At 39.4% G+C, this 22549-nt stretch overlaps 1 protein-coding gene across 7 annotated transcripts in view; it reads right to left on the bottom strand.

The window, feature by feature from the left end:
• The window catches only part of LOC135259150 (voltage-dependent calcium channel subunit alpha-2/delta-1-like), a 125862-nt gene that overhangs the window by 86292 nt on the left and 17021 nt on the right, over nucleotides 1–22549 (bottom strand). For all 7 annotated transcript variants that reach the window (XM_064343145.1, XM_064343146.1, XM_064343148.1 and 4 more), the window contains exons 2-3: nucleotides 21808–21889; nucleotides 20546–20662 (exon numbers count right to left, since the gene is read on the bottom strand). In XM_064343145.1, coding sequence (XP_064199215.1) covers nucleotides 20546–20662; nucleotides 21808–21889 — 199 coding nt within the window. The remainder of the gene's footprint in view (nucleotides 1–20545; nucleotides 20663–21807; nucleotides 21890–22549) is intronic.

The raw sequence follows: 22549 nt of genomic DNA, 5'->3' as shown, positions 1-22549 counted from the left end.
TCTGAAGTGGTGGGGGCAATTCTGTAATCCCGCATTTCAAATGCAGCGTTTTTTCACCAGATGAACACCAAGAGGTGGGATTTTAATACCACTTGGGCAAAGGACCAAAAAGAAGATTAAATATGTTCAGCAATGTGAATCAATTTGCCACACACACACACACACACACACACTCATAGAGATGTGACACAAACCCCTTTTATCACCAAACCACCTGCGAGCATTTCCCATTATGTTTCTGAAGTGCCATTGATTAAATCACGGACTACGTATTTAAAGGAGGTACACATAATGAAATATTTTGAATAAGCATGAATAAGCAAAGCAATAAATATTAAAATATGAACTATTGGTTATGGTTTCTTTTGGTTAGTACACACAAAATGCAATCGAAAGCAAAATGCATGAAATAAATTCAGTTTGATTTTGGGCATACAGAGTTCATCAATATTAATGTTAACATCAATATTACAATACTTTTGCAACAGAGCTATATTTCGGCTGTTTGTGCACATCCTAAACCTGTCATGTGTCATTTTTCAACACCACACTTAAATGAATAAACATCCCCATGCTTCTCGCACCCTGTCTGAACTCCCAGTGAATTTTACGGCTGCTGCTGCCTATTCACTCAGGCGGGAAGGGAGGGACCGAGCCGGCTGTCAATCAGTCCTCCCATGGGGGCTATCCTCAGTGTTACACTGCTGTTTACTACAGCTGTCATCATTCACACTCATAATGTATCACCGCTCCCAAGCTCATACAAGCATGCATTTATTCCTCCATCAGCTTTCCCGAAACACAAGACAATAAAAACCACCACTGCTCAAGCACATGCACCCTTCTATTTGCTTGTCATGCACTGCAGAAATTACTTAAAGATCAAATGGAGACCGGAAGCTAAATCCTATATTAGACACCCGAACAAGCTAATCTTGTTATTAAAAACACAATCGTGTCTACTTCATTTGGTATGTAAGTTAGCATTAGCATTCCATAGAAATAAATCATAGAATGGCTAATCCTTAGCTGACTTTGCTAATCCTATTCCTGAGCATATCTGGAAAAGGAAATAGACCTCACTTTCATTTCACCGTCTTTGCAATAGGAAACACACCCTGGCAGTCAGGATTTAAATCAAGCTGTGGCAGAAGAGAGGACTCGGCCCACAGGGCACGGTCACACAGCCAGCAGCCCGCGGCTGGTGGAGCCGGTCTTTGCGCTTATTAAAGGACTCTCTAGGGGTTCCAAGACCAAATGGAGGGCTGAGGACCAGCTGGCGATCAGGTCCATCCCCTCGCTAAAGCACCAGCGAGCCACAGCCACACAGACATCTGCAGGAGCCACCAAATCCTAACAGCCATGGGAGAGGACAAATTATGCAACACAATATTCTGTCTAGCAGAGATTTTGCCCAATATGGACTCTTGCCCAATATTTATACATGTACCATAGCATGCACGATACACTGTATTTATTGAATTTTTTTTTTAACATACTGTACATATTCTATATCCATTGTTTTGCCCAATTAACCTGAAAACAATATGCCTTGTGTAACTGTATGCAACAAATGAAGGCACATGTAGCTTTTTTCTCATACTTTTAAAGCATCATGTTTTTGGATCTCACTTTCAATTCACTGAAATGAGTTGTGGGAAAATAAAAGAAAATAAAAAAAATCAGTTCCCCAAAATTAATTTTACAAATATCACAAAACAAATAGTGGACATAACAGAGCCTTAAGTCAGAAAACAGTTTTATTTATTTAATTTATTTGACCAAGCAGCTACTTCAGAATGGAAAGTGCTGTGTTTTCTCTCCAAATGTGATCTGGCTACCAAATCCAAGAAACAGTTTCCAAATGTGTACAGTTCTACTGGCACATCGAATTCATTAGCCTCTACCAGGGGCTGCAATCCAATTAGAGCACTAGATGAATGAGAGACCGCAACCGCGAACTGCACTTCGTAACCTAAATAGCCGTAGAGCCAGTCGCATCACAGCAACTAATGAAACAGTAATGATACCATCAATTTTAGAGAAACACCTGTCCGTGAGAGAGATTTACTTTTTTAGGGTAGGAGGTGGGGTGTTGTGTAGCAATGGGAACATCAGAGCTGAGCTAGGATTTATTGATGGCCTCCCTCCTACTGCAGCAATTTGGCAATCAATCTGGCAGGTCCTTCTTCGAATCTCATTGGATCTCACTGTTTTTTTTCTGTTTTTCTCTGTTGCTTCTTAAGCTCCTGCCTTTATGCAGAACTGTAATCTCTATTAGCATCAACTATTTACTGACTATTATTCCAAGAATAAACATCACAACAACAGCCATGCCACACTCCAATATATGCTATAGGAATAATATGCTAGCTGTGCATACTATGCTACAAACAGCAAATCTGTGATATAAAAGAAACAACTATTATCTTGTTTATGTATTTGTTCTTGCTGCTTGTTGGTAGTAATCACTAAAATGTAGTAATGCATTAACAAAGCAGTTTTTTTTGCCAGCCATTAATTTCTATTTTCTTTCTTTCCATTCAGCATAAGGCCTTTATGTTGAGGACAATAAGAAAAAAGGTTGAGTGTTATTCATGCACAATTGAAGAAGAGAAGTGCTCGTGAAACATAATACATCACAGTATGAATTATATTATTGTCCCACATACAGGTAAAATAATGCAGGTGCTTCCACACAGGTGTGGTTCCTGAGTTATATTAGTATTTAAATGTGTATAAAAACCCTAGGCTGACTCAGTTGTACATTATTTTGGTTATCATGGCTAGGAGCAGATATCTCAGAGGAGAGGTTGTTGGGGCCAGGGGTTTCGGTGATTAAAGGGTCATGATGAACAGTGGCTAAGGTGATGTTAGCTTTGACATATGAGGTAAAGTCTAGGGTGTGACCAGGCAGTTTCACCAAGAACAGTCTGTTGAGAACTTTTTTTTTGGTCCAAAGTACAGGCCACAGCCCGACTGTCAAGCAGTCACAGGACCTGGATCGAAATTAGCAAAGTATGTACCAATTTGCTCACTGTCACTATTCCCATAGTCGCACGTCGATTTCATAAAGATTTAAGGAGACAAATCGAAATTGAAAAATGAAAAAGCTAATGAAATTATTTGAAAACCTGAGCAAAAACTGAATTCATGCATTAAGAGAAATCAAAGCAAGTGTACGTCATTCCCCCAAAAGAATTGCATACTCTCTGCTTTCCAGTGTTTTTGTACTGTGTCAGTGTGAGGGCAGAACAATGTGCCACACAGACTCCTGTCACAGTGCCTCCTCCCTGCAGCAGGTAGATAATGTAAACTGCCCATATTTGAATGTCTGTCCCTCGCTGAGGTTCGGGGCACGACAGCCCGGGAGATTTACAGTGCCAGCTCCGACCCCAAGCGTTCTTTTATTTTATATGCTCCAGTTTTATGACATTCTCAGTTTTTATTTAAGTGTATTTTTATACATTTTGGTTCCACCTTACTAATGTAAAAATTACAGTACTTTTTATACATAGCCCTCCCATTTCAGGGCACCGTAATGTGTTGAACATATTAATATTATGTAAATAGTCCTGTTTGTACTTTGTCACATATCCTTATTATTGCTCAAGCCCACTGTAACACCCCATCTGATTGCTTAAGCTCCATTAGTTCAGCTAATGTGAATGAGTGTTTGGGCTCCTAGGACATGCTCCATGTCTTCTGCTTTTATTCAGAAGTGACGTACAGCATCTGTGTTCATTAGTAGCGCTGCGCAGATGCTACATGCCTGAAATGCTAAATTAGAGGCAAGCACTATCAGAGGTATACCATTGTGGTGATTTATAAGATAATGATTAAAAAACACTCAATGAGTTCATGTTTTCCCTTTACATTAATCCACTAAGGAGGGCTGTTTGGAATGCTAAATGTGTGAATGCATAAAAACAAATTAATCTTAGGTTACGTAAATGTGTGAATGCATAAAAACACATTAATCTTAGGTTATGTACTATTGATTCTGTGAAACATGCAAAACCTGACCTGGATGCTATAGGTTTCACAAAACCATATACTTTATGGAATAGTTTGTCCAGAGCAATGTGCAAACAGAAACCTTAGCGCACAGAAAGTTGGCCAGCTAGTGCCATTGTTGTGACAGTTGGTGTGTTGAACATGGGATACTGTACACTTTTAGGATGTAATCCTGAGGTTTTACAGAAGTCTGCTTCTAGAACCATGGAGAAATCGATGGGTTTTGTGAAGAAATTAATTTTGAATCCAGATGCTGTGCCTACTACATATCCCAGGACCAGCCATTTTCAGTAGTTTATTAAACTGTTTTTTAGTGGAAACCCATATTAAACAAATTATTATTCAATATATAATATTTGAACATATAAGGGTTGAACATACATCTTTAGGGGTACTTTAAACATTTCCAAACACTCTAAAAAGGGTAAAAAAAATTTATGCACAGTATTTATTAGAGCAGACATCACACAACATTGTATTTCTATAGGCATGCCACAAATGCCAGTCAGCAAAGCTTTGATGAATAAAGGTGCAGAGGTCTTGAAAACATAAAGGTGTGCTACAACATCTATTTTCATAAGCACTTTTACCCGTCTTCTGTATCTTAAACTTGTAAACATCTATATGATTTTCAGTTGCACTGAATGAAATAATACCCAACAAAAAGAGAAATAAATTCTATGAATTTACCAAATATGTTGACCTAAGATAATGCAAATATGATATGATGGTATGTTGCCAGAGAACGAAGCTTTCCACTTGCTCTTCTTTGGCTGACCAGTGCAAAACAATCATATTGCTGTATTCTGACTTCCTTCCAAAAGCGACATACCTAGCTCATTATGGGGATAAAGATCAGCCAGTTATGAGCGGAAGCATGCGCTCAGTTTGTTTTGATGTTGGTAGTATTCACATGGGACATTCAAAACACGAGCATCTGTTAAGCCTGGAAACACTTTAATCAAATCCTTCTCAGCACGTTGAAAAGTTGACAAGCGCCATAAATATAATGTTAAAGTGTGTTAAAATCATACTACCTGGAGGCTCAAGAGAAGCAGTTAACTGTTCCAAGCAGATGCACAAGTTAAATGAATCCATATTGGTGGTGTCACTGTTCACCAAATGTTACAGTCCTTTAGACCAGTGAATAATTGCTTATGAAGTAATACAGCATATAAAATATTTGAAAATATTACAGTTGTTTATATGTTTCTCCACTGTGGGTGGACTTGGCTGCAGATAAATGAAATACAATTGAAGTAAATTAATTGTATTAAAAGTACTTACATTATCTCTTATAATAAGCATGTTTTAGTACTACTACAAATCAAAATAAATAAAAAAATGTTTTAAAATTGAAAACAATAAATCAATATCTATGCTGACCGTATATGCAGTTAATATGTAAATACACAAACTAGAGCATGCAACAGCTTCTTCCTCTAACTCGCAAGCCCATAATGCTCATAGTACCTCTTCTTTTGAGGAATCACAAATGCATGTGGAGACTCCTCTCACATACAAGTATATCAGAGTTTATGAAACTGCCAGTTTGCAGTTCTCTATGGCCTTCATACTCAGGTATTGAAGGGAAAAAAAGTGGCTCATCTGATTGGACATAATGAAACCAATCCACCACCACACAGCAATTTCTTGACAGTACTTCATGACAACAACAGGGTGAGTTACAGCATATTCGTCAGCTCCAAGTCGGCCTGGGTTGTGGCTCGAAAGGACTGAGGTACACTTGGCACAGACGGCCCTCATTGCCTTGGCTCAGAGTACAGAATATATAGCAACTGCCCCTTGGTAACTGCTCTCCTCTTAGCTGTGCACAAGTGTTGGTGATAAACCAAATAGCGATGCAGCTACGTGGGGATAAAATGAGCAACTTGCCAAGCCGGCCTGCAGACACTTAACCCACCTTACACAAATCTAGCAAGCCATTAAACACAAAAGGGTGAACTCCCTTAGCATCTGTGCGACAGATTAGCCATTAATATCAACACAGTTTGCAGGCAGGCAGAGAACATTTCCTACTGACGGCCTTTAATCTTCCACCACCTGATGGCATAATCTACGCTAAACTGTATTTTGGGAGAGAGAGAAAATAAATACATTTTCTGTGAAGAATCGCCTATTCCAGTCCAGAGTCAGCCCTAGGGTTTTGGTGGCCCTAAACAAGAGTGTTATTGTGGCCCCCAAGTGCTCCAACACACTGTACAGTAAATCACTCCCACCATTTAACAGCAGAATGAATGAACTCGCTTACTTGCTTATAGCAGTCCATCGAAAGATGACATTGTTTCTATGCTTTGGGAGGATGAAACTATTTCTGTTGTGTGGCCTAGGGATGGTTGTGGCCCTAAACGACCATATCAAGCATTTATGCCAGCGGCTGGCTCTGTTCCAGTCACAACAGCTTTCTGAAGGAAAAACCTTAACACCAGGCTATAGCATCATTGCGTAGAAAGTACAAAGTTACAACGCGCCTGTGATTCAGATCAGACATCTAAGACCCAATATCCTCAAAACTTTCTGTGAGGCCAAAATCCTTTAGACTTCCTTATTATTCTGGTTTAAGGTTATTGGATAAAAGTGCTCTGTAAACACAATCTTTCTAAGGAAGACTGACAGCACAAGTTATCAGTGCTAGCCTTTCCCATGCGTTTTAGTAATATGTCATTTCACTGCAGTATGCAGATAAATATTTAGAGAATGGAAACCAGGTAATACGAAATGAGTGCATGACTGCTACCTCTTGAACAAGTCTTTGCAAAAGAGATTTTAATCTCAATACGGCAACCTGTATAAATAAAGGACAGAAAAATCTCACTGCCCTAGGAAAGCTCAGAAATGATCCAGATTCAAACACTAGGCACCACACAGCTTCTAATTCATTTCTGGCTTTTTTAGGTACTTCTAAGAAAAATGTAACCTGGCCAACTAGTGGTGTAAATATTGCCGTGTTACCTCTGCAGTTCTGTTCGTGAAGTCTTCTGCAGATAGTTGTCACTGACACATCCACGCTTGCCTTATTAAAAATACCCTTTAATAAAAGCTGAAAATCTGCACTTTAACCATAGGTGAATTATTTGATTACAAATCTAAAAGTGTGGAGTACACAGCCAAATCAAGAAAAAAATATGTCTTTGTCCCAAACATTATAGAGCTCACTGTACATAGGATAAATATGCATAGAAACATTTATTTAAGATGTAACAAGCTATGTTGGTATTTTGAACACAACCTAAGTATAGCAAAAGATTGAATATAAGACTTCCGAAAAATAAGGCAAAAGATAAACTGTAAGATACACAATCAAAGAGAGTGAGAGAGAGAGAGATATCTACCTGGTCTTTATTGTTGGATTTTCTTGGATCTCATTGTCAGTAGAACCCAGCAGCCACTAGAATCAGATTATCTTTCATGTAGACTGTGCATTGCCTGAAAGAGGCCTTCCAGACAGAATTTTGCACTCTTGATAGAAAGTTTAAAAAGTCTGAAAACAGGCTTTGCATCAGTTTGACTTTCCTGCCGTCTTTACATACTTTACAGAAATCCAAAATATGAAATTATAATTATTTTTAAACATAAAACATTTAACCATATACCCAATAATTTTGACTTAGAGAGATAAAGTTAATTATGGGAGATATAGGAAATAATAGAGATATAGAATATTACATCACTTACAGGTGAGTTTTACCAAAAACTCAGCCAATATTAAAGTTATCAGTCACCAGTCAGTCTCTATATCCCTGCAATATACTTACACTTTCATAACCTTGGTCAATTTCTAGATATTTTCTGCGACATTGGCTCCATAATTAAGTCTGGTTTATGCTGTGTCTATACAGGCTGAAGTTTGTCAGTAGAAGGTTAATGGCATCTTTGGAATTGTTCGAAGTGCACTGTTTGGTCATGAATAACCTGAAAAAGAACGCTTTATGTAGAAATATTGTATCTAAAAATACTACACCCTTTTTCAGATAAGTGTGTGACTTCTTCCGTCAGAAGATCTATACACAACGCCTTGTTAAAGTATGTGCTTTTCAGTGCGTTCTTCGCAATTCCCTCTTAAGCAGTGGCATCATAACTGACTTCTAGTCAGAACCAACAGTTTTTGGTTAAGGATCAGTTCATTTAAGGAGTTTCTTGAAGCAATGTAGGCCCATAAAACAGAGTATATAGCAAGTAAAAATTTGTCCACTTGCTTCCAGAGGATGATGTCCCTCAAAATTCACAGGGGATTGAAGGGTTGTTGCATATGCGTACAGTCACAGACTACAAATACAAAGTAAAATAGCAAGGCTGACACAAGGAGCAAAGAATACCTGACATCTGTCTCTCTCCTTCACCACAGGAACTTTAATTTCCGAACAGGTATTCAGCTCAGTGTCAGAAACATTCAAAAAACCCACGATCGCTGAAGTTGAGGGAATTCTGATTTTCGATCTGACAGGGAATGAATGGCAAAGAGGTACAGCCAAAGACAGAAGAATGAACAAAGCTTGACAATAGAATAGGCAACAAAGCTGGATAATTTTAACTTTTAACTGTGTTAACCATTTACCATTTAAGGGTTAAAATAACAAGCATTTCCCTAAACATCTGGACTAATAATTTTGAATGGAACAAAATATGTTTAAACAACTGAACCAAAATGCAGAGGACAATAGCTACATTCCAATGACCTCACCTAAAGGCCACCATGCTGTTGCCTTATCGTTTTCACTGGAAAAGCAGACTGGAGTCACATGATCTAGCTTGATAGCGTGAGGGTCCCAACAACACGGTAAAGACATCACACGGGCTGACAGACAGTAGAGGAGACATGGGACAGTCCATCTCCCCGTCGCCTAGGACTAATCTCTCTGAACCCCTTTCAATTATTCAGGTTTTAATTACACTGCAAACCTCTGACCTGCCCGGAATAAGAACAAAAAACATGGGAAAACGGGACGCAGGCCTGCATGATCTGGCATGTCAACGGAATCGGAATACGCCTCCGGCAAGCCAACCACTTTCACTGCCTGAATCGTCAGATTACACTCAACGTATCAAACGCTGCACACAATGCACCGGCCCTCACTGGAGCACTTTCTGCCATACTGTAGGAAAACCATAGAAAAATACGGGCTGTGGATGTTCAAAAGCATTCATCCGTTATGCACAGCTCTCTGCAAAGGCCATGTACTAATGATCCCTTCTTGTCACAAAATTACCAACCCAGATATTGAATCTCTTTAGTAAAAATTAATGAATAATGTCAAACAAACACAGAATTGTATATCTGCTTATTAGACACCCTTATAGCTTATAACATGTTTAGCATATTTATGTAAATGTAGATCATTATTTTATTTAATTACTGTTGTGATCAAGCCTGATTTTAATCTTGACCTCCGGGTAAGAATTCTGAGATACCAGCCATAACATCACATACCATCGCATACCATGACCAAAACCACTGTGATTTATTACAGAACCATACTGAGCAGGCATCTTTAATGGTCAGTGCCTCAGTACCTCGTTCACCAGTTCTATTAAAAGGTCATAAAGAAATACAAAAAACTGTGTTGCTGCAATGCATAATACATGTATTTACACACAAATCTTGCTTAAAATAATATATTGTGTTCCGTCTATGAAAAATAAAAACATAACATTCCCCAGGGAACCCTTTCCCAGGGTAGTACAAGCACCAGAGGGTTGATGTGTGATAGTTTCTCTCAGTGAAGCCTGATGCCAAATTCTCTCACCCAACACAAACCCCTCATCAATAATTCAGGTGGACAAACATACCCCTGTCTTCAGAAGACACCCTGCACAATAAATAAAGATTAAAAACTTAGCAGGATGTTAGCTTCCTTTTGTGCTGTGGAAAGGGTGGCCCTTTAACCAGGTTGAGTCGTAGATACTATTTGTATGGATTTTGTAATAATTAACACTAAATATCAATATAAGCAGCTGTGCTCTTGTGGTGGCTGAATTTTTCAGAGGGAAATGGGCACGGAGAGGGAACATTATGTGACTCATAATAATGCCTTTGGCCTGTGTCACTGTCAACATGAAGCAAGAGTGCTCTGCTTCCTTTAGTCATCCTCGCCACGTCTTATCTAATGTCCCTGACCGCACTACAGACCTTACTGCCTTGCTGAACTGGCTGACTTGATGTGTGTAGCAGAAATCCATAGACTGTGAGAACAAGAGAGCATAGAGAGCTTAAGAATCTCTGGCTACTCGAGGCTGTTCCCTCTTTGGCAGCTATTTAAATGGCTGAACAAAAGAGGACGGGCGATTAATAGAACTTTAGGTCCAACGATGAACTGAATATTTATATAAAGAGCTCAATATCATGAGTTTACGAAGCATCATTGGTTGAAAAACTGACAATATAAAATAAATAGAGGCAACTGGTTTGCATTTAAACAATTTCCACAGAGTAGGCCTAACTGCTATAAAGACAAAATTCCAGGTGTGTGTTCAATTTTTCAAGAATGGTGTGCTTGCTGAAAGAATACAAAAGCACACACATTGGCTACAACAGGGTGCACAAAACCTTTAATCTTTCATCCTCTATCTAATTTAGCACTTAACCACATTAATGAGGAATATGTGAAAGCACTTTTTAAGCAGTGGTTTTCACCCTGTGGTTTGAAGTTGGGATTTCCCTGGAGTATAGGAGGGTTGTCCTGGCAACCAATTATTACTGAAGTTTCACTTTTAGCCCGGAGCAGACGAGCACAGACAGAAGAAAAACAGTACACCCACTCTAAAATTCTGGATACATTCATAACGGGTCACATAATATGTTTCACCCTGGCTTAGTATGGAGGGGGGGTGGGTGGGTGGGGGGGGGGGGGTTGGATGTGAAATCAGTCATTTTGGCTCAAGGCACTGTGTGCATTGTGGATGAACTACAGACTATATACCAAGCCCCAGTGCAGGGATCAGTGATTCATCGGTGTGCTGCAACTGCAGACTCCCCCAGCTATTCACAGGACATGATGGAGTTATACATTATACTTCACTTTCATTTCTCTGTCAATATGAAAAGGTGACTTTTGATGTCATATTTATTATTAAGCCCATCATAAATACTGTATTTCAAAAGAAAGCAAGAACACATCAACAGAAATAACAGCATACTGTAATGCTTTAATGATGTTTAAATCCAAAGAGGTAAACGCTTCACATAAATTTGTGTAGAGTACTATAGTGTTGAGAACTATGGCTTATATCTAAATGTAATTGCAAAATATGAGAGCGGCCAAAAATTGACAGAAAGTTATTTAACAGGGAAAACTGATCTTGTGTTTCAGCTAATCAAGACTAAGAACATGATAGAAAGGTATACTCTAGATGCCACTTATAGACAAGGACTGTTGTCCTTGTTCTGCATTTAGAATAAAAAGTACTGTACTGCTACCAGATGTTTTCTGCCATACTCCTTCATTATGAAGACAGCGCACCAGTGCGTACAGCACTACCACCTCTCACCACAAACCAGAACATGATACACACAGCATGTGATGTAGGTTTGAAAAAAGATTATCTCAAGTAATCTCAAAGCTTTCTCGTCGTAGTGTTATAAATATTTATTCTCCGTGCATTTCAGAATGTACGTGGCAACAAAGGCTTTAACTCAAATATAAACAGAATCCCATTTAAATAATAGGCTACCCTATCAGTTAATATAGGCACTAGCTCTGAACACAATAAAGCCTTGCAAACAAAACTGAGTTCAATAAAACTTCAACGGTTTTAATGCACATTAAACAACCTGACCTGTACAAATCAGATTAACAGATATTTACACAGTCAATATTAATTGAATTCAGGACACAGGAATTCAAAACTTTTCCCACAAATTTAGATAAAGGAAATGTTGTACAAAATGAAATTGAGATGCTAAACCAATTGATAGGATTATTTGGCTAATCTGGTTTAATTTGGCTAGTTTCTTGATATTAAAATAATCTGAATGGAAATTAGTTGAGAGCAGTCATTGGTTTAAAGCTATGAGGTTCAACCTTTATATCACCCTTTAGGTCAAGCCAAAAATTATTACTGGCTATACATGGACACGCAATTCTGGGGCAATTTTTTTTTTACTAATATACCTGTTTTATTTAAGGCTATTGACTGCTTTCCACTTCCTACAATAACGAATATCTGTGCCTTTCTGTGCCTGCTACGGATAATCAATGGAGACAGAGACTCCTGGCAAAGCCAGTGACAGGCCTCATGTCTTCCCTGAGGAGTCACACCAGAAGTCACTGTCTCCCAAATCCCTCTGGATGATGGAGAGGGGCAAGGCATCCTATTCGTTCTCGAACCCCACACTAAGCTCCACCATCCAGCACGCAAACAAAAACCTTTCCTGCTCACCCCACTCCACACCTACCACCATCAGGGCTGAAGACCCTGAAAGCCTGTCCAGACAGTGACACGGCATTGTTCTGACTTTCATACATTTAATACATGTTGTGTGTGAGAAGTGTGGGACCTGGTTAGGACCTGATGGGACCCACTGTTTGATGATATTTCCTCAAACAAATATGAGGTAGTAATGTATAGATTGCAGATGTGCAGATGGATTGTCACAGGTACATGCATGTGAACATGATTCAGGTCATCTCCCCCTGCATACACATGCTGGACCAGGATTTAAAGACAGCAGTACAGCACATGTATGCATTTTATGTTATTACACTCTGGCTGGGTGAAGGAAATGCAAGAGACTGCAAATTAAGCTAGTATGACTTCTAATGAAACAATAAAAAATACACTATGAATAGAAATGTTGATCTGGTCAATTACAAAGCTTCTACAATAATGCAATTTCGAAGTTGCATCTGCCAAATAAATACAGGGTTCCAGAGAGCTATAATAAAACAAGAAACATCAGACAAGATGCAAAAATGAGGAAGTAAGCATTGTTTGCAGTAAACTGACAGAAGCTGATGTAGGGGAACATTTTTAATACGAGACTGAGTGTACGTAAACAGAGATTCTTAACAGCTGAAGAATGGTAAGGTTTTTTGGTATGATACACAATGCAAGTACTCCATCATTTAGAAAGAGCCCTGGGACTGAGATGTTCATAATGAAAGGGTATCATAGCAACCAAGAATCCTCCCAACAATATCCATGCAGGCTGCCTTTGTTACAGTATAACGATCACCACAACACAAAAGGCATGTTTGATTCCAGCTATTCTTCTTTGTCCTCTTTGTCTTCTTTATTGTGTTTTATAGTAGTATGAGGAGTGAACACTTCACAATACTATCACAACTACAGCTGGATATATACTGAAGCAATTTACGGAGTTTATGAACTGAGCATTGACACTGACACCTTCCAAACACGTATTGTTTCCTTCACCTTTACCCATCTGTTGGGCATAATGGCACATAAATCTGTTAAAATAGCATATGTTTAAGCAACCAAGAAGACCATTCTCTCCAAAAATGTAATGCAACACCATTAACCAGATACTGTCCACATATAGAAAATTGTATTGCGTTGTTATTTATCGTTCAACATTTTAAAAGTGTGTGGTCCACGCTGACACGTTAATTCATGTTTATGTATTTTTATGCATTATCCACGAACATGAAACAGCTTTGAACGGGCACAGCTACTGCTTTTTTGTTAGTTATTTGATATTGCACTTTAAATCATCTTTTGCTTTGCGACATTAGCAGCCTGTGTATGAAGTAATGCGTGGAGTAAGGCGATGTCCTGCATGTCTGGAATGTTCTTACTGCTTTGCTTCACAAGTAGTATTGATAGAAATAGCTGAACAGTGCAGATAGCTTCAGTGCCTTCTGAAACATTTATCAGCTCTAGTTGTTGATTTAGACTAGAGACAGAGGGGACAGACAGAGTGAAATATCTATTCCTTTCACCAAAATAGATTCCTTTCCAGCAGCAGATACCCATTGTCAGACACAGAGTAAAATTTACGGGGAAAGTGTCTTAACATTAAGAAAGTGAAGCGGTTTGTGGCAGTTGTCAAAATGATTGAGACTGAGCAACAACAGCACCATTTAAGGAGAATAAGTACTGCATGCTGGGTGTAAAAACGACCTTGAAAGCTATGGAAGGACTTCATATTATGATCCCCACTATTAAATTTACATTGACTCTGAGTCCCACCTACTGCTTTTATCTCTTCAATGGTATCTCTTCAAACTGTATGTCTCCATGGACACACTGGCAGTCTGTTGCTAGGATAAAATTCTGTAAGTCAATATTTTACTCAACTGTAATCCACGACGGTGCATGTATTTTGGATAAATCAATATGACATTTAAAAAGGCCTTTTTTTCAATCCACATAGACATTTGGTCTAGTCAAGCCACTGTTTCGGTTACAAGCCAAACAGTGCAGTCCCGGAGATAATGCAACTTTACAGAAATAATAATATCTATCTTTCTATGCCACTCATTTCCAAAATGAAAATTCAAGTAATTATTCACAGAGAATTCCTACAGCACTCAAAACTTGAGGTGTTAGCAGAAAGCAAATGTATCTGAATGTTGAAATTGCATTATATCACCTTATATTTGCCATTTTTTCTTAGTTTTATAGTTTAATGAGGATAAAAAATGATTCCTTGTTTTCTCAGTTTGTACGTGCATGTCTTCAGTACTGAAATAATTCATTCAACAAAAAAAGATGAATACCCACTATCCCACAATGCACCTACTCTTACTATATTCCCCACCTGATACCCATTCATTTAATGAACAGACTGAGGCATGACAAGTCTGAAGAACTACTGTTGTCAGTGAGTAACTCTGGGTCTTTATTGCCCGTGTATGACTTGTGCCTTAGATTCTGAAAAGGAAAATTATCTCTGCATTGCTGTAGGAGGAGAGTCCTTCCCCAGGAGCCTGGCAGCTTGGCAGATTTCACAGTATGACATGGATGTCACCCCACCAGGACCCTGCATTGTAAAGCGGGGGTAGGGGAGTGGAGCCACTGTTTTTACTGCAAAGGCAGTAAACACACAGGCCCCTGCTATGTGGTTGAAGAGCCTGCTAAATAATGAATGCCCATGAACACTGAGAATGAGAGAGCTAGCCAGTATTTGCAGCGGCACTACACATCTAGGACCTGAGCCAACTGCAGGAGACCAGATCAATATACATAACATAAGTGACTTGTTCTTATGGCGGCAGTGGGAGCACCGATACATCTCTGTCCAGGTTAAACACAAAAGGGATCGTATGAAAGCAATGTTAAAGAAGCACATCTTCATTAAAGCAAACCAGGTCATCTATAAATGGTTGAAGTATCATTTCAATATAGCCAATATTTTTTTGCAATTTTTTTTCACAAGACACATTTGCTGCATGCTATGTACTCCTAATGAGCAACTGCACCTGTAGTGTTTTCCATATGGTTTGAACCATTCAATTACTACCACTGTTACTCATGCTGTAACATTTTTGTAAGCATGTGTGCCATGGCATAGGTCACAATGATGAGTTATGGAAAGGAAATGATACATATAAAATGAAAATCTGCCTCATTTGGCATTTCCCAGGAAAGTACACCTCTCTAATTCACAGCAAAGAACTGGGGAAATACATTGCCACTGTCACCATTTTGTGGTGTTTTTTTTTATTCAATCGTAAGTTACACTAATATCTTTGATTCAATAAGACATCTGTAAAAGAAATGTCATCATGTCAGCATTTCAAAAAATATTATTTGACAATATACGTTAGCTCAAAAATTGTATAAAAACATTGGCTGCAAGCTGTTGCATGCAACAATGCAAAATGGCATACACAGGAGTATGTTTAAAGATGCAGTTTGTGGTGGCTTTCCAGAACTGTACAAGGAAGCTGTGAAATTATATTTTCATCAAACATGACTGTGGGTAAGGGGAAGGGGTGGACTGTATCACTTGGGTTCAGTAGTCCCTTTTCTGAAAAGCCATAGCCTAAAGCATTGCCTGCAGTCCACCTGTGGAGCATTAGTTTTTCAGACATATAATACTATAATACAGGTTGGAATCTGGAAAATTATACTATTGTCATATTCAGATGCAAATAGCATTTGAACCCTATCATACTAAGGGAAAAAAACTAAACATAAGTGAACAGTAAAATGGAAGTGAGTGCCTCAGTTAATAAGGACATTATTTAATCTGCCAGTTCCTTTTTTCCAGGGAGGTTTGCAGTTTTTACGATTTGAATGTGGTACTAGTTCCAAGTGAAGATTTTGCCAAAAAGTGTGTTGTGCTTAGTATTCATGGCCATATTCACAATCTGTGATTTTTCCATTGGAAAAATGCAGAAAAGCAGTTAAAAAAAAAAAAAAAGCCAGTCTAGATACAGGGCTTCAACGAGAAACCAAAAAAGTAGTTCTCAAGGGAAGTTTACGCTTAAGAAAATATAATGAAATGTAGCCGTTGACAAAAAGAATCGAGTGACTCATCCTCTGTTTTATCTGAAATATCAAAGGGCTCAGAACGCAAAGAGAAAAGTTGAGTCTGTTAAAATAAGAACTTTCTTTGTAACTGTATAGAAATGTTCTAAAAGAACACCTCTGTTCGGTTTTACAGGAAACGAGTCTCCATCTCCATATGTCACCTTTCATCAGATCCTTGAAAACTACATGAGAGCAAGGTCAAATTTTGTTTTTTCCAGACAGGTTCCCAATTATCCATACAATTTTGCCTGCTTTGAGGTGTGTATTTTTATTCACTTATTTATTTCATCAATGGCAATTAAATAACAGGTGGTGTTAATGGATCATCTCAGAAAGCTAACACAAAACTCCAAGAATGTAGTCAGAAAACAGTGAACTACTGAAAAACATTTAAGACAAGCCATCTACTCTGCTACCAGATGCATGGCCAATGACTACATGCACTCTTCCAGCACTCAGCCAGAGAATGTGTGTGTCAAGAGAAGTGGCCAAGGAGGGGTTGTGTTTCGGCTTTGAAACCCCCCTCTGAAATGGCAAAGATATGTGTAGGATATGCGGAAGTTCATCACCTGTCCATTCCAAAGTTTGTCAATTTGGTTTGGAATGTCTGCCTCCTCTTCACATTGGGAGCACTGGGGATTGAGTGCCCCTATTTCCATTCACAAGATTAGTTCTGACCCCTCCATGGGGGCCATGGAGATATTTTCAAGCCAGGGGTATCAACAGCTGCCAGCCCACTCGACTGCCGGGGCGGCCAAGCACAAGAGGAAATGGGGAGCAAGCAAGGCCAAGTGCAAGGAGGAACATCTCTTCCTGCAAATGACACTTGGCAAATGCAGGGGACATTTAGCTGGAAAAAAGACCATATTTCACTTCCTGACACCTCTAAAACACTTGCTATCAATGCCATCTGTGAACATCAAGTGGGTCTGTGACAGTGGCCGTGGCAATGAGTGAGTGCGATCACTGACAACATTATAACGGAGAACTGGACTCTACAGCAGGACGGCGCCAACTGCCGGCTTCCTGGGGGTGTTTTGGCGTACCACCCGGGGGATGTGTGGATCTGGGGGACAGGTGCCAAGCGCCCGGGGAGAGTCCCGCACATCTGCAGCCCGTGCCCATGCCCAGAAGCTATCAGGACTGTTTCACAAATCACCGCGTGGCATCTGCCACGCCATAAGGCGTGCGAAATCACCCCGTGCTTCCCCGCACCATGCCAGCCAGCAGGCAACTGAGCCGACCCTTTATGTCCGCCGATTCCTTCTTATTATCCTTTCATTATAGTGGGGTGAGCAGGTTTACCCACCGTGAGCTTGTCATATATATAAAACTAATGTAAATGCCTCCAGAGTACACTGGAAGCTCTCCCATGGATCTCGGGGAAAATGAAGGTACATGACTGGACATTGCTGCAAATGGCTTTTCGTAAAGTAAAACAAAGCTCTTGTACAGGGAGGGGGACAAAGAGGGAGAGCGAGGGGGGCATCTATCTGCGTTTCTCTATCTGCTTCAACATATAAAGTTCTGTGATCTATCTCCCGAGGGTTACTTCAAACATTACTTTGCACTCTGGCTTACCACACATATAGCATTGTCAAGTCAGCTAATTTTCTCCCCTTCAAATAATCAAAAACAGAAAACAGAGCATGAAAAGGACAGGGGAAGATGGCCCTCTCTAAGACAATACAAATGGGCATGTGATGTGATGTGCTTGTGGTTATATCCATTTCTAAGTGCAATATACCAAATGGGACATATAAATTAGACAACAGAGTCTCTCTGGCCAGAACAAAACATACTCATATATAATATATAAAATTATAAACATATATACATGTAATATTATCCTTCCTCTCTACTCCAGCTTTTCCATTGAAGTAAACCAATTTATGCCCTCTTAATCTTTCTGAAATGAGTTATCCATTAGATATACTAATAAAGTAATTAAGGCAACTAAGTGCAGTCTGGAAGCAGGATATACCATAAAGATAAGTAAAAAAGTTACAATCATTGATTGAAGCATGGTGTCATGTCCCTGGAGTGCTTTCATCATGAGAACTGCAGTTGAGTGCATGCCCCACTCCAATACGTGCACCCATGCAGGTCTGTTCATCACAACAAGCTATGCAATGTACTACATCCCAGATAGGAGATGATTCCAGGCCAAATATGGTTGATTTTAGGCATGTGAGGGTCAGTTATGGCAATGGCAAGTGTAGTCTGAGGCCCAAATGCAACCAACCTCGTGTAAGGTCTGTGCGCCATTTCAATTTTGAGCCAAAAGCAGCCCAACTGTAAGCAGCCACATTCAAATTCTGTACCAAACGTGGCCTGACTGTATATCATACCGGAGACATGGGCTCAGCAAGGTTGAGTTGTGGCAGCGTTCTGGCTGTCAGATTCAGATGGGTTCATCGCTATCATTCCATGGCAATATGTGGGTCAATTGAAGTGGTAAGTGTGAGCCAACACTGGCCAATGCTCAGTTGCTATCTGGGATGAGATCAAGAATCCCTCATACACAACAACTGTTAACCTTTGGTGTATGCTTGGTATGCTTGGTGGGTAGTTCCAAGACACTAGTACAGTAACTGAAGATCTCTGAAGACTGACATAAGCCTATGACTACTAGGGAAACAAAACTGACTGCTTCCTGCCACTGTGAACTCCTTGTCAGTCAACCACATAGTCCAAACATAAACCAGCTATGCGAGAAGATGATGTTGGTCAAGGTATCTACCACAATTCCACATCTAAATAAATCTGTTTTCAAAGGGAAAAAATGGCGAAGAAAATATCCATGTCCAGCTCGAAAGCAAGGCTGAAAGTTGCTTAGCAACACAATTTTCACTGCAGCAATAACTTTTTTCCCTAGCCCTACTTAGAATGCTTAATGTTTTATATGCAGTTATTTACTTCCATAGAAAAATGTAGCCATGACTTCTAAGGAGGAAATGTGTTTAATCCAAAGACAGAGCACTATATGTAAAGTCAAATGCAAATGCAAAGTGGCTAAGAACCACCAAGCAGAAATCAGATAAGGACAAAAGGACAAAACTGTTGAGGAGCACACTATGCATGAATTACAGCACCTGTGCAGTACAGCTGCTCACACAAAAACTTTCACAAATTTCCATCAGAACAACATTATTCTTCAATCCAGCATAACCAGCTAAAGATCGTCTGTCTATTTTCAACTAAGGAGGTCAATAACATTTGCTACTTTAGCTCGAATTAGCTATAGTGCCAGCTTGCGACCTAAAATAATGTTACCAAGCCACTATTGTTATTTTGTCAATGCAGTGAGTGCATGAAGCCAGTCTTTTCCAACATCACATAAAGCATACAGTTCCATATTTATGTATATTTATTAAGTCTTTCTGTAATCTTGGTACATGGTGACAATAATCATAATAATAATAATAGGAAGTAATTCATGGCTTATTTATTAACTCAGTTATCTCAATTATGCAGGTGGTGTGCTGTTAGGATGTGGACCACATACAGACGCACAGATCCTCACCTACTTTATTCCAGTCCAATTTCTTAGCAGACACTGTTTTCTAGGCTGGCTCAGATGCCTCAGAGTTCACCCAAGAAAACTTACAGTAATTTAATACAAACCTGCAACATTCTGGGCAACCATCCACTTCCTTTATTATGTTATTCTGATTCCCTGACCTACAGGCCCAGTTGCTCATGCACATGCAACCAATGTCAATATAAACATTCTAGTTGAGGTACATGACAGCTGTATAATTAGGGGACTGATATGTAGACATTAAAGTTTTATGTAGCATTTCAGAGCTGTATCAGTTCTGAGTTGCAAAGCTAGCCACAAAATAATCAACTAAAGCGCATTTCATTTGAAGGAAGTGGGCTTACAAACGCCATTCTAACAAACCGCATAAGCTCCAGCTAGTAACAGAATGATAGAGAGAGACTGGGAGACACCAGTCCACACACCACGAAGATGCATAAACAAGCCGTGAACGGCAGTATGCATCGAAGTGACACAAAAGCAAGGACCTGTTGGAGTGACATGAATTATTAAAAGGATGCTCACCTCCAGAGCCTTTGCTCTCTTCAACAGGAGCTTCTCAATGTTGCTGGATGCACTGTGCACAAGCTGGGCTGCATTGTTTGGTTCCACGCTGAAGTACTTCCTATTATTTAAGAAGATCTACAAGATGAAAAAGAGCCATTATTAAAAACACTGGGAAGCTTGGCCGCAAAACATTTCACTCCAAATATCACATCCTGCATTCTGAAACCACCCAACATGCTTGTTTAAAGGTGATGCCTTTCATCTTTTCCTAGGTACGCCTCCATCCCCGTTCTACCATGCAGCGATGCCACAAAGCATTTCCTTTTAAAGTAGGCACAAATTATGGTATCCTTGTTGATGATTTGGAATGTGAGGTGTCAGACAAGAATAAAACTGACTGCGAATGTGTCTCAGCTCCACTTTATCACTGACACCTCACCCGGTTCTCACAGCCCTGGAGGGGTAGCTGTCAACCGGGTTATCAATCACAAAAAAAGCAGCTATCTAGCGTCCCTTATCAGCTGGAGGTTATACATGGGTATCAGGTTCAACAGCACTTGGCGTTGCTGAAATTGTACAGTGTGCCTGGATAAGACAGCTCATGAACAAGGCTTGTGTTCATTTTTTTTTTCATTTTTTCATTTTTTCTTTATTTGGTACCCAAGTTTTAAGCGGCAACCCCCCAGGCAGAGCTTGGTTGGACGTACCAATTATTTGTATAAATCTGCCCTGAAAGAGCTTTTTAAATTGGTTAGTAGTTGGTGACATTTCAAAATGGTGTAAAAATTGGTGTATAGCTATTAATTTAAGCACTACAATACATATGTCGTACAACAACATATCAGAACATATAACCTCCCGTGCTCTGATTTTATTATTTGCTCATATGAATCCAAAAGGATATTTTAAAGCAGGCATTAAAACATTCAAGCAAATAAGCTTGAGTAAATATTATGTTATAGTGAACAAAATTTGGAACAAAAAAAGAACAAATTACCTATGGCTATAAGCCTTACTTCCTTCTAGTTGTTTTTAAGTAGAGCCAGAAAAAGGAATCTAACACTGTCCTCAATTCAATGTAATTGCAATGCAGATACATGAAAGTTGAGTAACTAATGAATTCCACATTCTTTTCGTGCCATTGGTTTGAATGAATGAAAATGCTAAATAAAAGGGATGAACACAGTCAAGGACAAAGCACACCGCAGTGTTGATGAAAGAGACTGATTCATACTCCACCTTTCTGCTCAGTGTGCTGGCGTTAAAGTGTGAAAACCCACCTTAGGGAGGCTTGTTACCCCGCTCGCTGTTTCCACCAGGTTTACCAGGTCCTGCTGCATCTGCAAGACCCACTCCTTGATTCTGGGGGATAAAAATAAATAAATAAGTAAGCAAATAACATCTGCGTCCAATCAGATCATTCACTGGTGGATGTGAATGCCATAGGCATATGTGAGGTCCGACACCCTGTCTCCTGAGCACTACTGATGTTGATGGTGCTTCCCTGGACCAAACGGCTCCCCACAGATCAAAGTAACGCCGTGCCAAAAGTTCACCATCTGTATTCATGAGTGTTCGAGCCTGTGCTTACAGGTGTGAACTGTGGGCCATCATTCTTTTAATGGAAGTTCCACATAAAAGAGTGGGATTAAGTACACAACGTACCTTTCAGTTTTTAGTTAATACTTAAGTATTATTTATTCATTTATTTTTCTTCAAGGAACATTACCACATCATTATACAGACCTTTGCAGGAAGAGTCACATTTTCAACAGTTGTTTCCATTTGTTCAATATAGAACCTTCTGAAAACAAGGCTGTGCACCTGTGAACCTGATAACAAAGCAAACAGGTACTTCTGATACAGGTCCCTTATGATTTTCTCTCAGTTGACAGACGCCAAGATCAGTACTGATTCTGTCAGTGTCAAATGGAGGTGAATGGAACACATGTTTTTAAAAGAAAAAGCTTTAATTTGCACCAAAATGCAGAAGAACAAATCTGTCTTTCATATTTTACAAAT

This window comes from Anguilla rostrata, chromosome 7 (genome assembly GCF_018555375.3).
Source record: "Anguilla rostrata isolate EN2019 chromosome 7, ASM1855537v3, whole genome shotgun sequence".
NCBI classification, from domain to species: domain Eukaryota; kingdom Metazoa; phylum Chordata; class Actinopteri; order Anguilliformes; family Anguillidae; genus Anguilla; species Anguilla rostrata.
This window is presented reverse-complemented; position numbering and strand designations above follow the sequence as displayed.